Source organism: Periplaneta americana, chromosome 7 (assembly GCF_040183065.1).
Source record: "Periplaneta americana isolate PAMFEO1 chromosome 7, P.americana_PAMFEO1_priV1, whole genome shotgun sequence".
Classification (NCBI taxonomy): Eukaryota; Metazoa; Arthropoda; class Insecta; order Blattodea; family Blattidae; genus Periplaneta; species Periplaneta americana.
In genome coordinates, this window is record NC_091123.1 from 116702868 (window position 1) to 116724082 (window position 21215).

The 21215-nt window shown below is 34.8% G+C and overlaps 1 protein-coding gene across 1 annotated transcript in view; it reads right to left on the bottom strand.

Annotated features, from left to right (window-relative positions):
• The window catches only part of LOC138703382 (uncharacterized), a 41112-nt gene extending 25023 nt beyond the window's left edge, over window positions 1–16089 (bottom strand). Inside the window, exons 1-2 of the mRNA XM_069831208.1 lie at window positions 15932–16089; window positions 3730–3966 (exon numbers count right to left, since the gene is read on the bottom strand). Of these exons, the coding sequence (XP_069687309.1) occupies window positions 3730–3966; window positions 15932–16015 (321 nt within the window). The 5' untranslated portion in view covers window positions 16016–16089. The remainder of the gene's footprint in view (window positions 1–3729; window positions 3967–15931) is intronic.
• Window positions 16090–21215: the final 5126 nt, after the last annotated feature.

Below are 21215 nucleotides of genomic sequence, written 5' to 3' on the forward strand. Positions count from 1 at the left end.
AATATGAGATTGTTTTCGAGAATAAAAATTACATGAATCAACGGATGTTGAAATAAGGATATTACCAAAAAAATCAATATGAGAATGTATTCGAGAACAAAAAGTACACGAAACAAGGATGATCAAATAAGCCTGTTACCAAAAAAATGAATATGAGGATGTATTCGAGAACAAAAAGTATACGAATCAACGGATAATCAAATAAGCTGTTACCAAACAAATGAGTGTGAGAATGTATGCTAGAACGGAGATTAAGAATACATTAAGATAATAGATAATAAATTAACTGAATATACAAAAAATAAATTACATATAAATCACGCATAAATCACTGAAAGCAATGATAAAGAAATTAAAAAATGAACTAGTGAATTATAGTGTCGAATATGCAAGTAGGCTAATAAATCTGAGAAAGAAGGAAACTCTTCGAGGATAATTGAGTTAGTTCAAGGTATTTAATTAATTAATAAGTGAATGAATGACACGAGACAAGAAAAAATTGTACAGTTTTATAAAACCATGGCGGTTCGTTATCGATACACACATAAAAATTAACCAATAGATGAAAACAGCAGAAATGAGACTTTTGAGACCTGTAGAAGTTTACAGTTTAACAGATCGTGTTCTTAATAAAGAAATAAGAGAATAACTATAAGTAACAAGTTTGAGCTCCAGATATGAGATTACTAGAAGAGATAGTACGATCATGTAGGCCTACAACATATGGAGACAAGAAGATTACCTCTTATTAATTTATAGGCTACTGGCGGACTAAGAACAGGACACCCAAGAAAGAGATGGATAAACGACATTAGACAAACATTTTCGTACGGCTTGAACAGGGCAAATCTGTTTAAACTCTGTTGATAATGGTGATGAATGAATTAAATGTTGAATTAATAATTTTGTGAATCGTTGATTTATTAAAGAATAAGTGAAGCATTGACAAGTGAATTAAACATTTGATGTTGTATCTGAGAATGAATATTAGATGGGTGACTTTGATTGTATGCTTGATATATTGAATGACTGATTCATTGATTGATTCGGTATATGTATGGTTTGTTCTTGGATGAATAGTTTAATTCATTTGGAAGGAAAAAAGAAATGTGTAGATGATTGAGTCGATATCGTTAAGTACGTTTGTTGAAATGTGAATGAAATAGCTCATGGTTGAGTTGGTAAATGAATTAGTTATGACTTATTCACAAATTTTTTACTCGTAGTTTTAATTTTTTTACTAAAAACAGTAATTTAAGTATTTATCTCTATGTTTGAGAACGAATACAAAACTGACATTTGAAAATAATAGGTCAGTGAGATGAAAATGAAATAATTTTAATAGAACAGCTAATCGGTTGATTATTTGATACGCTGAACCGAAGAACGGAGAAATAAGTCGAGTTGTGTAATTAATTAGTTAATTAACAAGTCGCCGAATGATGATAGGTGTCAGTAAATAAACTTTATCAATGAAGAAACGAAAGAAGAAATGAATTAATGAATAAAAATTCACAGTTCATTTGAAAAATTGGAGAAGCAAATAAATCAATTAATTGTGAATCAATTAATTATGAATTGTAATTAAACTTGTAAGGTGAAAAAAAAATAGCGGTTCCGTATGAAAATAAAACTCTCTAAGTTCTTCGTTTATAAGTTCGAGACACTGAGAGAAGCGGGAGACGGTGGCAGTCGAACAGGTGCAATGATTTTCGTTGTTACAATTGATTGTACAAGATGGATGTCCAATGGGGGTGCAGTGTGTTTTGTGGCTGGCATTATTTGAATAATTGATTAATTAGTCGCCGAATAGATGTAGACGTCAGTAAATAAGCCAATAGATTAGTGAAGAAACGAACGAAGAAATTAATTATTGAATACAAATTCACAATTAATTTGAAATTTTGAAGAAAATCGATAATTTAATTAGTTAATTAACAAGTCATCGAATAATGTAGACATGAGTAAATAAACATCTAGACCAGAGCACAAAGGAAAGAAGAAATGATTTAAAGAATAAAAGTTCGCAATTAATTTTGAAGGAATGAAGAAATAAATCAAACAATTCATTAGTTATTTAACGAGTCGCTAATTAATTTGTGTGTCCGTAAATAAGCAACTAGATCAGTGGACAAACGAAAGGACTGAATTAATGAGTAAAAAGTCATATGATTTGAAATAAGTTAATTAACTAGTCGCCAATAATTGTACGTGACAGTGAATAAACAACTAAATGACTGAACAAACGAAAGGAGGACTAAATTAATAAATAAAAGGCATATGATTTGAAAGAGTGGGGAAAAAAGACAATCAATCAGTTGATTAATCAACGAGTAGCCAACTAATTGTACCTGTCAGTGACAAAAAACAACTAAATCAGTGGACGACGAAAGGACTGAATTTATAAATGAAAAGTCACATGATTTGAAAAAATGAGAAAATAAGACAATCAGTTAATCAGGTGATTAATTAACGATTCGCTGAGTAATTCTACCTGTCAGTAAAAAAGAACAATTAAATGAATAGACAAACTAAAGAAGGATGGAATTTATAAATAAAAAGTCACATGATTTGAAAGAATAGGGAGATAAGACAATCAGTTAATCAGTTGATTAATTAACGAGTCGTCGACTAATTGTACCTGTCACTAAAAAAAAAAACTAGTTCAGTGGACAAACGAAAAGAGGACTGAACATATAAATAAAAGTCACATGATTTCAAAGAATGGGGAAATAAGACAATCATATTATTCACTTGATTAATTAAATAGTCGCTCATTAATTGTAGGTGTTAGTAAATAATTTTGAAATGGGCAGGACATGTAGCATCTATGAGTGAATTCAGAAATACAAATAGAGTGTTAGTTGGGAGACCGGAGGGAAAAAAGACCTTTGTTGAGATCGAGATATAGATGAGAGGATAAAATGGATTTGAGGGAGGTGGGATATTCTGGCAGAGACTGGATCGATCTTACTCAGGATAGAGACCGATGGCAGGCTTATGTGAGGGTGGCAATGAACCTCCGAGTTCCTTAAAAGCCATTTGTAAATTAGTAAATAATTAAATCAGCTGAGAAACTGAAAAAGGAATGAATTAATAAATGAAAGTTACATTTAATTTGAAAAGATTGGAAATTAAGACAAGCATTTAATGAGTTAATTAACAAGTCGCCGATTAATTGTAGGTGTCAGTAAATAAACAAATTGAGAAGATACGAAAGAAGAAATTAATTAATTAATACAAATTCGCATTATTTTGAGATATTGGAGAAAATAAGTCATCTAATTAGTTAACTAAATTAACGAGTCGCCGAATGAGTGTAGAAAAGGAAATAAATAAGTAGGTTAGTAAAGAAAGAAAAGAAGGAATGAATTAGTGAATAGAAGTTATTAAATAATTTGAAACAGTATAATTCTGAAACAATGAATCGATTAGTTAATTACAAGTCGTCAAATGATTGTAAGAGTGAGTAAATAAACTAGTTGATGATAAAACGAAAAAAAAAATTAATTTAAGAATGAATGTGCCAGTTAATTAATTAAGAAATGGAGGAATGATTGTGGGCGTGAGTAAATAACTGGAACGGCGTATGAACGAAGAAAGAAGTGAATTAATTAGTGAATAAAAGTTCGTAAATAATTTCTACAGTCATGTCGCTACAGATATGTGCCAGTGTACAGTTTCTTACCTTTCTCCCACTTGCCTCATAATATGCATATTCATACGAACCTGGCATCCAGTCTCCACATTAGCGTAAATGCCAGGCACAGCCGGTACGTTGCCACAATGGAAGCTGGTGGGTGGTACGGAGTGGAAGATTGGGTAATCGACGCCGGCCCTTCCAGGCACCTTGCTCAAGTCCTGCCCCTTCTCGTGCTCGCGAGGTCGTTGTACCACTTGGTGCACTGGCTGCACCACTTGATGCACTGCCAACGGTACATGACCGCCATATATCACCTGACGTTTCTGCAACCAGCACACACGTTTATGTAACATAAGATTTCAGCCGCGTCTGTGGCTTTGCGCTAGAGCGGTATTTATTTTCATTTATTTATTAAATCTTGTGGAGTTAAGGCCATGAGTTTATTCTGCCACATCTCCAGAAATATCAATACAAAAAATGCAGAGAGAAGTAGTAGTGTTCCATTCAGGCGGCGAGGGGTCAAACTCCGGTCTGGTCAAAATGAAATTTGTGGTGGCCAAGGAGACGGTGCAGAGGGATTTTTGTCGGGGTACTTTTGTGTCCGTTTGTTATTCCATCAATACTCCTCCCATCTTCATTCCGTTTACACAAGTATCATATGCAGTAGTTAAACTTAGGCCGGGGATGAAGTCATGCAGTGAAGTAGTAGGGTCTCCGATGCTGATGGAGGCTCGGAGCTCCGATATCTAGTGCTTATTAGGTACTCGATATACGGGTGTTAAAAAGTATCCCATATTTTATCAGGTGCTAGTATGCATCAAAACAAGAAAATAATGTCTAATAAACATGGATCCTACAGCACATACTTTTTGAAATCTGAACACTTGTCCATAGGAGGTGCTCAATGTGATGTCCATTTATGGCAATGCATTCAATTTAATTCAATTTATTTGGCCATTAGACATACAGTTTTAGGCTTCGTCAGAATACATTGAAAAAACATATAAATACATTTAAAAAAATACTAATAAAAGAAACAGTAAAATTTAAGTACCGGTAATAGAATGAAAACATGAAATAATTTGAAACTTTTTAATTGAAGAAAACTAACTAAATTGCAATTAAACTTATTTATTAAAATACAATTTCATACATTCCTCTGCCCCTCGGCGTATGGAATCACGCACTCTTTTAAATTTGTTTTAATACGTTAATAAGAAAGCCCTGATAACGATCCCCAATTAATCTCTGTGGTAGCACGTATGGCACTATTAATCTATCACCAAAAACGAATGCCAGTAAGTTGATTGAGAATCGGTGCTGATGCCTCGTTTCTTCAACTCCATGGGGATTTTCATCAGCCCACACATGATGATTACCAAAATTCACAACACCATCTCTGCTGAACCTCGCTCATATCAGCAATCAGACTTTTGTTTTCAGTATTATTTGCGACGTAATTATTCCATGCCAAGAGTGTCAACTACGATATGATTATCTGGTAGCGTGCTGTATTGTAGGACAGATAAATGTATTGCCATGAATGGACGTCACACCTCCTATGAACAAGTGTTCAGATCTCAGAAAGTATGTGTTGTAGGACCCATGTTTATTAGACATTATTTTCTTGTTTTGATGCATACTATCACCTCCTAAAATATTGTATACTTTTTAACACCCTGTATAGAGAGATGTTGACTACATAACTTTACTTTCATAATGCTACTGATTGATTGAAAAGAATCATTCTCGAATATAAAAATAGTCTTCATAATTGATTAAAAATCAAGTAATCTTTTATCTATTGTAAACTCACTAGAGGTTTTGTTTTATCTAGAAAATATCAAGACGAGTGAGATTTAATTGACTGACTGATTAGAAGAAAGCATTTAAAGATTAGAAGAAATAAAGTACTCTACTGCAATAAAATATTGACTTACTAAAATATTAAACTGTCTTGAAAATATATTATTGTACCACCTCATCAATACAAATATTTCGCTAGATGGCTGTAGTGTGTTATGATGACCTGTTCTCTTGTTACCAGTTGTGCCAATTATACAATCTTCATTGAACTCTATTTACGATAACTAGTCAAGAAGGCTTTGTTGATTCAGTTTCATTTTTACTAAAACAGCTGCATTCCACTTCAGTTATCAATATATGACGGGTTCACAACCAGAGTGGACCAAGTCCATCTGGAAAAGTTCTGAGATATTGAGTCTGAAAGTTCCTGGCTCACGCTTAGCAACCTTCATCTTCCATAGGAAATGCTGCCCTCTGTGGAGTAACAAATGAGTTACGGACTTTGTTTGTTATGGCAATGAATAAAGCTAAGTTTTCTTCATCCGAGATTGTATTAATCCACAAACTGATCACTGGTGCACTTGGTCCACTCTGGTTGTGAGCCCCTCATATATTAAACAATCTGTGATACGTAACTATCCATAATCTCATACAGTAGAAGCTGTAATATAAGCTAAATAATATAAACAAGACAAATGATAGAAAAGTTATAATTAAGGATGATGAAATAAACATGAGTCATTTTAAAAGGTACAATTATTGAAAGTACAATGTTGACAAATAAAGAAATAAATGCTAGGGAGGTGATAAAAACAAGCAAATGTTGGGGAGGTGATAAATAAACGCTAGGGAGGTGATGAAATTGTAGGATAAGCAGCCATGATTGGTTGAAACACATCGTTCCGTACCGTTTTATTGCCCAAAAGTAGTATGACATAGTAAAACTATCATAAAGAACGACCTATCCCTACCGGAAAGCAGTATACGAATCTCTGTGTCTCAAATTATTTGTGGCGAGAAAAAAATTCTGACCACATTTAGTAAAAGTAACCACGTCAATATTCATGTACCCTGAATGTCTAGAAAAGTTACGTTCCTTTAGAAATGGCCAGAAATGTAGTAAAATACTAAAAGCGTATGCTAAGGACATCAAGTTCTAATTAAAATCATTTGTACTTGGACAATCGCCCTTGTGCTTCTTTCGATGTTAAGTAAAACCGAAATAATATTAGGCCTATAACTATGGATAAAAACAAAAGCAAGTGTACCCAATTACGTATGTAATAAATTTAATTCCTCAACTTGTTAGAAGGAAATCGCAGATTTCATGCACAAAGTATTAACTGCAGGTAGTTCATTTTCTGATAAAAATGTTTCCTGGGGATATTTTAAATCTCTTCATAAAATGCAATGTATTTCATTTGGAGACATTGAATTAAAACGCTATGACAGGATAACAGTCTCACTTAATTTGTCAGTAATCTGTAAATACACTCCAGAAGGATCTGAGTTTTGGCATTACAGTGGAGCATACCGCAACGTGTTAACATAACCTCATAACTGTTAAATCTCAGCTAGTTTTTGTTACTTCTCAAAACAACTTGAGAATAATCTGTGTTCAAGGCGTGAAATACATGCAAATAGTCTATGTTTATTTTTACAATTACAGGCTAAGTTAATGTTTAATGGTAAAATGCATTCTGTACTATCTGATTTATATCACAATGTAACATCGTTCTTTTCACAGTGGAAAAAAGAGATTTTGTCTTTTCGTTTTACCACCAAACTGTCTGTTTCGAACTATGGGACTTTTTATATAATGTATGAGCTATAAGCATAGATGTTAAATTTTCTGAATAAATTAGGGAATTCATTTTGAATTGATAACATTCTTTATCGATTCCATGAAATAGAATTTTTCTTAAAAGCAAAATAATACAACGAAAAAATTTGTCATAAAATCTGTCCGAAAACAGGAAATATTATAAATACAATATATTTTCATTTTGACAATTTTATTGTTAGTGATAAAGTGCATTCGATATTATCGGATTTATGTCGCAGTAAGTTTTCTTATTGTTTATTTATAAGTCTTAGAAATTTGTGTAACAGTTTTATGAATGCATCTATAATAAGTAGTACAACTCAAGTTGAACGAGTCCACATTTTCAAATTGAAGTAATAATGATTTCATAGCTATCGCATTGTGTCCTTTTCAGTTCGAGCTCCATATTTTTTTACGAGCCATCATAATTGTATATATTAATATAATTTGTTTAAATATAACCTTGTAATTTAATTCTTGACTATCTTTTATCTTTTTACTAAGCATGTGAAAACCCTTCAAGAATAATTTGCTTATTTTTTCAGTAACGCACAATTTACACGTTCCATAAATTACAGATGAGACAAGATGCGAGAGAGGAAAGAATGAGCTATCAGAAATGATGGTTAATAGGCCTATTATACGAATCTCACAAGAAAACATTCTCATGGGGGAAGATAAAAATGTTTTTTTTCTTCCACCATATTAATAATATCAAAACAGTGCTTATAAAAATGTTGGCCCTGGAGCACAGTTACGAGGGCCGTGCAGAAAATAAGATTACCTGAAACCGTTTACAGAAAGAAAACACAATTTCTTGGAAAGATTTAGTGGAACAGATACGGCAATTGTTGAGCTATTTTCCATCATATTCCCGACCGGAACATTTGTTATACTGTGGCATCAACTTTTGTATCTCTGTGTCATAGAAGTCTGCCGCCTGGGATCGGAAGCAGTATGTGACAGCCGTCTGCGCCTCTCTGTTGATCTCAGTGTATGACAAATATCTTAATTTCGGTGGGGAATATGCTGGAAAATAACTCAACAATTGCTGTATCTGTTCCAATAAACCTTTCACGAAATTGTGTTTTCTTACTGTAAACGATCCCAGGGAAACTTGTTTCTGCACGGTTCTGGTAATTGCGCTCGAGTAGCCAAAATTTGTATAAACACTTGTTTTGACATTATTAACATGGTGGAAGAAAAAAACTTTTTATCTACTCTAATGATGTAGGTTTTAGTCTCTCAAGCAAATAATCTTCCTCCTTTATACCCATTGGTGATATAGCAACGGCCCATGATAAGGTCATAGGACGGGTCTTGACCCCTCTGCTTTAGGGTAAAGTTGCCTAATTCCGTGATATTTCTAATTCCGTGATACGTTTTTTTTTTTCGCTGAATGTCACAGGATTGGGTATCTTGCTAGGAAGTTCACCGATTTCTCAAAAGTAGGCGAAAGATGTGCTATTTCGAGAAAGATGTTTGGCGCTATGGTCGAACGGCAAAACTTTGACTGACATTCAATTTAAAAAAGAAGTATCACGGGATTAGGGGTATCACGGAAATAGGCAACTTTATCCTACTTGTGGAATAAATCTGTAGCATGAGTTATTATTAAAATTTGCTAACGTAGTTAAAATCAATATCATTTGTAAGCAAATCGGGCAGTGAAGAAGTACTAAAATGTGTGAAAAACGGGGTTCAGTTATTCCGTGATAAAACAATTGCTTCCACTGTTATGATGCGACAATTAATCTTTAAAAAATGAACGGAAATTCGTTAGCTGTTTCACTCGTTTATCACACACACTTTAGTTGAGAAAATGGTTTTAAGTCTTTAAAGAAGAATTATTTTTGGAGCGATGTTATTATGGATATGATAATAACTGTCGGATTAAGATGTTTTTGCAGTTACAGGCGTACCTCACTCGGCTGAATCGCTTGCCTGTCGATCCGGAATTGCGCTCGGGTTCGATTCCCGCTTGCTTGATTACTTGGTTTGGTTTTTTCCGAGGTCTTTCCCAACCGTAAGGCAAATGTCATGTAATCTATGACAAATTCTCGGCCTCATCTCGTCAAATATCTTGCTATCACCAATCTCATCGACGTTAAATAACCTCGTAATTGATACAGCGTCGTTAAATAACCAAGTAAAATAAAACATTTTCGGACAAAAATGAATCTGAGAGACGGTCCTTGTATCATGCCTTTTTATCGTGCAGTAACCAAGGATTTTGTAGATAGGCCTACTGTTTCAATTTATGATAAAATTAAATTGAAATGACCAAGAATTAATGATATTCAGGTTGCATAGGTTGTCTATGAAAGCGAAACCTAGCTATAGAAAACCCGTACGTCAGTAACAACTAGACAATCCACGTGCACAGATTAAATTCCCATCTTAGTTCATTGTATAGCCACTTGATTGCTCAAGTTCTTTATTTTATTAAATTGAACTATTTTAGTTACTTTATAACATGGGTGTCCAATCGCCTATAGAACCAAAAGATACTGCACGTCAAGCATGCTCTGCTAAGATCAATAACTTTCATATAAAATAGGAAAAACGACTTTAAAGAATATGCACTGCGTGTTGCTTACGCAAGGGGTTACCTCGTACGAGTTACTATTAATTCTACATAGGATAATTACAGATTTTATTCAAAGTCCTCTTTTATAGATGAGAAACCGTTATCAACCCGATCTTACGTCGAAGAATTTCCGTAAGCGTCTGCTTTCGTCTAATTTAAAATGCTACAAATTTAGCGGAGGTTAAACCTCTAAAGAGAATGGAAAGCTGTGAGTAGTGGACAAAGAAATCACAACCTATCTTTAGTTTCATTTCCAATAACATTGAGGAAGAGGGTCAAGGATTCTCACGAAGCCAGTGTCGAGAAATCCGGTTCTGATTGTTACGTGCCGTGCAATATTAACTACTTTTTAGTTTAAATGTGTTCGTTGCACTTGAAATATTATCTCTCGTTGCGAACTGTAAACAGGTAGACTGAAAGTACAGTATTTACGTTATGTAAGATTCATTCATATAGCATATTATCCTCTCTAGATTTTTTATCAATAATTTAAAATAAATCAAATATCTGGTATGACATGCACTATGCAGGTATATGTTTTGATTGGTGGATGGATGGATGGATGGATGGATGGATGAGTAAGTAGGCATATCGTATATTTTAGAGGACAAGGTCGCTATAGGGGATTTTTCTCGGGGTTCTCCAGTTTTCCACATTAGGCATTTACATAATACTGCCAACATATATTTCGAAACTATTTCATAACATTCCCCGAATTCCGGTTGTCGACATATGGAGGGGGCTGGCTTAGGGACGAATGGGGTTGTCTACTCGAAATCTGGGTACGTAGAAATCTTGAAAAAGTCGCAGTGCTGGGTCGTAACGCCCCCTCCCGAAATTCAATTCGATTCACGCATATGTATAAACATTCGGTAAATAAATGTAATACAGTATATTACTTAAAATGTTTTAACTGTGAAAGTGAATTTTTATTTATTTATTTATTTTATTTTATTATTTTACGACGCTGTATCAACATCTAGGTTATTTAGCGTCTGAATGAAATGAAGGTGATAATGCCGGTGAAATGAGTCCGCGGTCCAGCACCGAAAGTTATCCAGCATTTGCTCGTATTGGGTTGAGGGAAAACCCCGGAAAAACCTCAACCAGGTAACTTGCCCCGACCGAGATTCGAACCCGGGCCACCTGGTTTCGTGGCCAGACGCGCTGACCGTTACTCCACAGGTGTGGTGTGAAAATGAAAGAAATTGTAATAATCATTAACTCAACATTTTCAAGAAATTTACAATTATAAACTCGAATTTTTTGTTCAGTAGATTAAATATTTGATACAGGTCAACAAAGTGAATTCCTCTAATCGACAGAGACACAAATGTATCATTGTGTGAATAATTTATGATTTGAAATTAATTTTTAGTCTATTTTTATGTAAACCGAACAGTTTTCAAAATATATCATTTCTTCTTCTTCTTCCCTTCAAGCATTAGGCATATGGCCTGTTTCGATCGCACAGTTGAATTTTCAATCCAGCGCCTTTTTGGACGACCGAGAGATCTCTTCCCGTTTGGACGATAGTGGAGCATGACTTTTGGGATTCTATCTCTACGGATGCTATGAAGATGATTTATCCATTTTTTCCGATAATGTTTCACATGAATAATTACATGTTCTAGATGTAATTCTTCAATTACATCTTCATTGCGTTTGTGATCCCATTTCGTAAATGAATACATCATTTAATGATGATAATTCGTACAAGATACCCGCAAAGTGACAGGTTCATATATTATAATACGAAAATCCACATCTGTGGAGTAACGGTTAACGCGAAACTAGGTGGCCCCATTCGATTACCGGTTGGGGCAAGTTACCTGGTTGAGGTTTGTCCGGGGTTTTCTCTGAACCCAATATGAGAAAATGCTAGGTAATTTTCGGTGCTGGACCACGGACTCACTTCACCGGCATTATCACCTTCATCTCATTCAGACGTTAAATAACCTAAGATGTTAATAAAGAGTCGTAAAATAACCTACTATAGTACAAAAGAAACAAATTACAACAATCTAAATTATTTCTCTAAAAGTTGCTTCATGGGGAAAGAAAACGTGTTCTTTATTATTTTTAATTTGTAAGTTATTTATATTTTATCCGAAAAATAACGAAACAGTTCATTATTTTAGTATCACGCATTATCTTCAAAACCGTAAATTATAACATCGTCACATGTTAGAGTTCTCTTTACAGAGAACAACGTATTTCAGTTGGTTTATATTCCGAACGCTTCATAAAGTTCTGTTCATGTACTGCATTCTCAGAATAATCTGAGAATAAATCCATATAGTTTCATTTTTAATGCAAATAAAGGTAGAAGAGTAAAGAAGAAGCAAATTATAGCTTAGAATAAATATTAAGAGTATCAAGATCACATAGCCTTTAATGAAATATAAATAAGCTTAGATATTAAAACTAAACACAAGATGGATATTGATAATTCAATACTCAAGAGTTCTGTAATATATTGTGAAAAATATAGCATTTGAAAGCAATGACAATACCGGATTTTGTTGCGTAAAATGGTATTTTGTTGACGATGGGCGAACAAATATAGGCCTAGGAGAAAGAAATCAAAGTAAACGAAAATAAATGTTCAACATTATTTTATGGGTTTTATAAAGTACAAGCAATTAAATATGTTCTTTCGTATAAAAAGTATTACAAATTTTATGCTTAAAATACTGCAACTTATACGCCATAATGTAATGATTTTGTTTAATATTTAGCTTCATTTTGCCTCATTTAAAATACAGACGGTAATATACCTATTATGAATTCTTAAATTCATAGACACGAATTATGTCTGTATTATATGTAGGTCTAAAGTACATATATACTATAATTTTTTGTAGGTTATTTTATGACGCTTATCAACATCTAAATTTAACTAATTTAACTGCATTCGATGTTCAGAGAGACTATTAGTTCTATGAATATTATTTTAATAATCTTTGCTACAGCTCGTGAAGGGCCTAGACCAACCAGCCGGCTGCTAGCCTCACTCTCACATGCCGAAGCAGAGGTGGACGATCATCCAACCAGAATGGAGGTATCGTGTGGTTGGCACGACGATCCCCCAGCCGTTATAGCTGGTATTCGCAACCGGATTTCGCTACCTATCGTACCTATCGTAGCTCCCCAAGTGCATCACGTTGCTGGGTGGGCACCGGTCTCATACACTGGCCGAAATTTCATGAGAAAATTTCTTCCCCCATGAGGACTCGAACCAGCGCGCATTCCGTAACGCGAGTCCTAGGCGGGATGCCTTAAACCGCGACGCCACGGCGCGGGACATGAACATTATTAACCATTGAAAATACGACAAACATCAGCCAGAATATCCAGTGGCTAAATGACGGATGAATGTGGCTTTCAGTATATCGTCGTTGTTCCTGCAATAACTCCTATGTGCAAAATATAAAAATTTTGAGTAGGAAGAAAAAACACATTTATTCATCCTATGGCAGCCGTACATAGGAGATTTTAAGTTATTTAATAGAGCAAAAATCTGAAAATCGAGAAATATGTCACATAGGAGTTATTGCCAGGAACAACAACGTTATCTACTATAGGCTACACTTTTTGAAGTTCTCGGCTAGGACAAAACCAGAGGTTCGTCAGTGTAGAGTACTGCCCCTTGTGGGAAAGCGTGACGTTGGAACGAAATAAATTTTAACTAAATATCAAGGAACTTCGAGGTACCAAATTGTTACTTCTAAGACAGCCTATTTAAACTCTAATTTGTATAACAATTTGTCACAAATTTGACTTCATAATATACACCGTATTAGAAAATATGAGGAAATGGATTCAGGAAAGCGTCTTAAAATCTATCAAATTCACAAGTTATTCTATTACTAGAATTTGCATATTCATTATTATTCTGTTTCCTACCATTGAAATGATTGATAAATACTTTCTAAAAGATTTTTCATCTCAGATGATTTATGCATAAATAACAATATTCAAATTGTAAAGTTATTCTGTGCGCTTAATTTTGTTGTTAAGCAACGTACTGAATATACTATTGAAATTATTTAGTGACTTAAAACAACGTTAATGTTAAATAATGCCAAATGCATTGCAATTAAATGTCATCATTATAGTTTTAATGAACTACTTTGAGTAATATCGAACAATTGGATCATTTGAAAGGGAAAGCTGTTTCTTTTCGTAACTATTTGCCGCAAGGCATACTGTGATATACATAACATTACTGACCTTTATATGCACTTAACCATTGTAAGATCTAAAATAATGTATTTCTGATTGTTCAGGTTATCAAATAATTTATATTGTTAATTATTGATACACATTTTATGTTCCGTAATGCTTCCAGTTTTTCAAGTAAAGTAAAAAGAGAGTTATATTCAAGATTGTCAGAAGTTCTCTCTAAGTTCACTAAGGCTTAAATTGATATCATTTGTGAAAAAATTAATGTGTAAAACATGTGTACATAACTACACAATAGGTGTTAAATGTTTATATTGTATCGTTTTATTTAGAAACTAATATATCGTTTTGAAGTGTTTACAATTCCGTTTCTTATATTTCAGCTTTAAAATTTAAAAAAAAAAAAACAAGTATTGTAAAATTAGTTTAAGTTAAACAGTATAGTATGAAGTCTAATTTATTCAATTAATATAATAATAAACACTACAGTGATGATGATGATAATAATAATAATAATAATAATAATAATAATAATAATAATAATAATAATAATAAGAAGAAGAAGAAGAAGAAGAATAAGAATAATAATGCAATTTTTGTTTCAATTTATGGGTCAGTTACTCTGTTCCGTGTATATTCAGTGATACGCTTTTAAAATTATGTGAGATATTCTACCTTTTAAAAGAAACGTGATGTTAATATTAGGTAAACTAGCCATACCCGTGCGCTCCACTGCACCCGTTAGAACTAAATATAAAGTAATTACATAATTAAAATAGGACATTTGATCCAGGGAACATTTGTGTTTGATAGAAGTATAAATCGTTTAGTATGTTACTTAATTTAAATTGCATTTAAAAAAATTAAAATGTGATCATTTTGATCAAGAGACCACTCATTTGGTGCAATGACAATTCCTTTAACATGTTTGTTAATTGTTATTACATGCAACCATAGTTTAATGAAGATTGATTGTTGTTCAGGGCCCCTTATAGACAAAGTCTCTGTTTCATTACAGGCCAATAGGTGGCATCGTTATTTTAATTTTAAAACTCATTTATCTCATTAAATATCAGTTCTATCAAAGTTTTGCTTAGAATAAAACTTATCGGAAATCAGTTTTAAAGAAACTTTTGTTATGTAATATTTTTCACGAAAATCAATAGTAAGGGAGATATTTCGATTTATTTAATTCAAGCCCCCTTATAACACCCCTTTAAAAAAATTATTTTGAATGCCGTATAGCCTAAAATCTACGTTACAACGAACTTAATTTATATTCAAATTTTAATATAAATCGGTTCAGCCATTATCGCGTGAAAAGGAAACAAACATCCAGACAGACAGCAGACATACAAACAAAAATGTAAAAAAAAAAGCGATTTTCGCTTTCAGGATGGTTAATTATACATGTTAGGACCAATTATTTTTGGAAAAGCGAAAATTACCAGAAAAATTTCGGCTACAGATTTATTATTAGCATAGATAATGAACATGTAATATTCATAGAAATAAACTGTGTTTCATCTGGAAATACATAAAACATTAGAATTACTTCAATTATTTTAAAGTGGATATTATTCCTTTCAAGTTTAGTGGTAATATTTCCTCAAAATTTGTATTTCATGTTATTACTTCCTGGAAAATTTAGTCATATAAATTGAAGAAACTGTATTAACTTAATTTCGTAATTGCCGTGTTTTGATAGTTTATTTTGTTATTACTTGACTTTAGTTAACTTTAAATACAAGGAATATAATTCCAACTATTTAATGATAAAGTATATAATATTGTTGGCCGAAAATGTTATCTTATGAAAATATATTGAGAGTTTTATAATAAATAAGAATATAGAGCTATAACAAAAACCCACGTTTACCTCAATGGATGCCCCGAAACTGCAGATAAGAGAAGCTACGACGATGGCCCCGGCGAGGAGCAATTTCTGGCAGGAGCCCCACATCTTTGATACTGTTGAGAGCAGGTAGTGTCGATGAATGGCACACGCCGTTTGCTGTACAATATTTGAAACCGCGGCCGGCACACACGATCATACGAAAGATTAAATTTTGCTTAGTTGTTCGGTCACTTTCTCCGCAGCCGTAACATGTGAGTATATAGTCGTGACAAAATCTATGACACTCACACGGCTTTCTACCAACACATACCAGACAACGATAATGAGGCACGGAACCGGATTTTCTTAAATTCCAACCATAAAATATAGTAATTAGTTAAATTACCTTGTTTTGAAATGCAGGAATCGTGATGGTACAGTTAAACAGATTGTTACATCTTGTGGGTCTCTGAATTACAGCACTGTGGGTATAGTGACCTCATTTTCGTTTCTCGCAGGGTAATACACGCCTCTCCTCCACTTTTAATTTCGGTGAGATTCCCTCCCCCCTCAACCCGGCAGTGAGACCACGTAATACCCAGCATCCACGTGTAATGACAGAGCAGTGCATCTGTTGCCGCATATTTCGTTTTCTCATCACGGATTCTGTTGTTTGAGATGCTCTCTGTACCGAACATTGTTAATTTGCATATTATTCACTTCAAGAAGCCAGCCTTTCTTCTGTATCCAATGTGAACTACATTTATTTGGCCTTACGCTGTGCAAGCAATTGGATCATTGAACCCGCTGCAAACAAGTACAACCTGCAGCAATTTTAATCAACACTGTCTAAGAACAAATATTTTGCACAACTGGCTAGTTCTCTGACACTGATTGACTCAGTAATTGAATGGGTGACTGCGACTGTAGATTTACTCAGCTGATGACTTCCTTACTCAGCTGACACTCAGCTGATATTTGACTTGTTCTGCTGATATTTGACTTGTTCTGCTGATATCTAACTTGCTCTGCTGATGTCTGACTTGCTCAGCGGATGTCTGAATTGATCAGCGGATGACTTGACTTCGTCAGCTGATGACTGGATTCCTCAGTGGACGACTAATTTCTACAGTGCACAACTGAATTACACAGTGACGTAAGTACTGAGATTCTCAATGGATGACGGACTTGCTTAGTGATTGACTCAGTGGATGACTGGTTGGTACTGTGAGTGACTTGATACTTATTCTTTGGGTGACTGACACTCTTTGGGTCACTTTACACTGTTTGGTTGACTGTGACTGACTGACTGACTGGCTGACTGACGCTCTTTGGATGACTGACACATATTCTTTGGGTGACTGACACATTCTTTGGGCGACTGACACATATTCTTTTGGGTGCCCGATTCTCTTTTTTTGCCTCTTGACACTCTTTTCGTCACCTGACACTCGTTGGATGACTGTGACTGACACTCTTTGGATGACTGACATATTCTTTGGGTGACTAACATTATTTTCAGTGACTGACACTTTCGGGTCACCTGACACTCGTTGGATGACAGTGACTGACACTCTTTGGATGACTGACGCATATTCTTTTGGATAACTGACACATATTCTTTTGATGACTGACACATATTCTTTGGATGACTGACACATATTCTTTTGGGTGACTAACATTATTTTCAGTGACTGACATTTTTGGTCACCTGAAACACGTTGGATGACAGTGACTGACACTCTTTGGATGACTGACACATATTCATTTGGATTACTGATACATATTCTTTGAGTGACTGAGACATATTCTTTTGGGTGAATGACACATTTTTTGGGTAATTGACACATATTCTTTGGGTAACTGACACATATTCTTTGGGTAACTCACACATATTCTTTGGGTAACTGACGCATATTCTTTGGGTAACTGACACATATTCTTTGGGTAACTGACATATCTTCTTTGGTGACTGACACAAATTCTTTTGAGTGACTGATATATTATTTTGGGTGACGGACGTTTATTCTTCAGGTTAATGTACTTTCTCTGTGGGTGACTGATACTCTTTGGGTAATTGGCACTTTTTGTGTGACTGACACTGACTCTTTGGGTGACTGACACTGATTCTTTGGGTGACGACACCGACTCTTTGGGCGACTAATACTTATTCTTTGGGTGACTGATACTGACTCTTTGGGCGACGAGCACTTATTCCTCGGGTGATTGATACATTGTTCGGGTAACTACACTTTCACTGTGGGTGGCTAACATCTATTCTGAGGATAACTAAACTTGCCTTGACCTAACTGGTGGGTGAGTGACTTTTTTGGGTGGTTTGAAACAATCTGTGGCCGATTGACACTCCGTAGCTGACTAATACTTACTGCAAGTAAACCGTTAGGTGACAGACTTAACCAGATTGAACGACTTAACCGGTGGGTGACTGATTTAACCAGTGGTTGACTGACTTAGCCGGTGGATGACTTAACTTGCGGATGATTGGCGGAATAGGTTGATTACTTGCTTACCCAGAGGAATGACGGCTTGATCAGTGGGTGAATGGCTTTTCTGGTAGGTGGCTGAATTAACCGGTGGATGAATGCCTTAACAGATGGGTGAATGGCTTAATCGATGATTGAATGGCTTAAGCGATGGGTGAATGACTTGACAGATGGGTGAATAACTTGATGGATGGGTGAATGACTTGACGGTTGGGTGAATGACTTGACGGATGGGTGAATGACTTGACGGATGGGTAAATGACTTGACGGATGGGTAAATGACTTGACGGATGGGTAAATGACTTAACGGATGGATGAATGGCTGAACCGATGGTTGAATCTCTTAACCGATAGGTAAATGATTTAACCAGTGGGTGAATGGATTTAATGGGTGAATGGCTTAACCAGTTGGTGAAAGGCTTAGCCGGTGGATGAGTAACAACTTATGAATTAATTTTTGGGTAAAAGCACTTCACTCTGTGGGTGACAGACTTAACCTGTAAGTTAGTGTACTTTTCTGTTGGTGCGTGACTCCATCAGTGGCTCATTAACTGGAACACTGATTTTTTTTTATTAAATCACTGATTGATGAACTCGTTCAACAATTGAGTAACTAAATCTTCGGTTGCGACTGACTTTAGTGACAAACTGGCATAATGGCTGGCCTGGGCTGTAATTCTGGCGATAAGAAGCAGAATTTTCAGTGGAAAAGAATGATGTCTAGTAGATTTTCTCAGTGAGAAGTAGATTTCTCCGGAGTATTTCCGCTGTCTTTTCAATAATTTTACAATTTCCTCATAATTAATTATCCACATAAAAAGTTGCCTAACGAAACTGGAAATTATCTCGAGTCATCTTTGTAGAAAATGGTTCACAACAGCTTTCTACGTAATCCCTTAGTGTCATTGGAATATTGATAACAGTTGAGACAGGATATTCGACATGAAGAAAGCAAATGGAAGAGTATTGAGGATCTTTTTAGCACCGAATGGGACCAAGGACTAATAGAAATGTTAAAATGTTTTCTATATTTCTTGGATATAAATATTTTTCTCGTATCGTGCAGGATCTTAAGATTGGACCTCCCTGTTTATCAAACTTCCTATATCATCTACTTGAAACAGTATTATTACGAACAAGTATATAAATACTTTAACGTGACCATTTATTTTATAATTTATATGTATTGCTACAGTTTGAGGCACCGTAATGACAACTTATTAGCTGCCTCAAATGTCAAGGAAATTTAGTTTATTTATCATGCAAAGTCGGAAGACAATCCAGCCAAACAACATATGAACTTTTGTGTCGAAAATACAGCGAATGTATTTAGTTTTAACTTCCAAACGCGACTTTGTGAACTTAAAGAAACTGGTCTAGTAAACCACCACGATTCTTCCTCTGGTTTCACAAAGGACTCGGCCTCTGTTCTAGGAGAACATGTTCTCATAGCTATTCCATATTCTTAATAAATATGAAAATGTACGAACGACACAAGCGTGCGTCAGGGCAAATTAAAACGAATCGAAATATAACTTTTTTGGACGCGTACTGCTTTTTCTGTGCAAAATTGGGAAATGGACCGGTGGACAAACAAGGGAACCTTCCGAAAATGTAACTCGCAGTCAAGAATGTAATTTATTCCAGTTTAAAGACCTCCTAAAGATATATTCCTAGTTCGATTAATTAAAATGTGTCTCAGTGAAACTTACAGCAGAGTCCGTATAGGCCAGTTTCTGATACTTTTTTCAGTTCACTGTGGACTAAAGCAAGGAGATGCACTATCACCTTTACTTTTTAACTTTGCTCTGGAATATGCCATTAGGAAAGTTCAGGATAACACAGAGAATTTGGAATTGAACGGGTTACATCAGCTTCTTGTCTATGCGAATGACGTGAATATGTTAGGAGAAAATCCACGAACGATTAGGGAAAACGCGGAAATTTTACTTGAAGCAAGTAAAGAGATAGATTTGGAAGTAAATCCCGAGAAGACAAAGTATATGATTATGTCTCGTGACCAGAATATTGTACGAAATGGAAATATAAGAATTGGAGATTTATCCTTCGAAGAGGTGGAAAAATTCAAATATCTTGGAGCAATAGTAACAAATAAATGACACTCGTTAGGAAATTAAACACAGAATAAATATGGGAAATGCTTTTAATTATTCGGTTGAGACGCTTATGTCATCTAGTCTGCTCTCAAAAATAATGAAAGTTAGAATTTATAAAACAGTTATATTACCGGTTCTTCTGTATGATTGTGATATTTGGACTCTCACTTTGAGAGAGGAACAGAGATTAAGGGTGTTTGAGAATAAGGTTCTTAGAAAAATATTTGGGGCTAAGAGGGATGAAGTTACAGGAGAATGGAGAAAGTTACACAACACAGATCTGCACGCTTTATATTCTTCACCTGACATAATTACGACCATTAAATCCAGATGTTTGAAATGGGAAGGGCATGTAGCACGTATGGGCGAATCCAGAAATGGTTATAGAGTGTTAGTTTGAGAGGCCGGAGGGAAAAAGGCCTTTAGGGAGGCCGAGATGTAGATGGGAGGATAATATTAAAATGGATTTGAGGGAGGTGGAATATGATGAGACTGGATTAATCTTGAACAAGAAAGGGACCAATGGCGGGCCTATGTGAGGGCAGCATGAACCTCCGGCTTCCTTAAAAGCCATTTGTAAGTAAGTACTAAAGACATATCATTCCCAAAAGACTAATTGAAATGTAAGGTCATAAACATGGCCAATCCGTTATTTCTTTGATTAGCGTTGTTCATTATTCCATTGATTCTTCTGTTGCTTCGTTG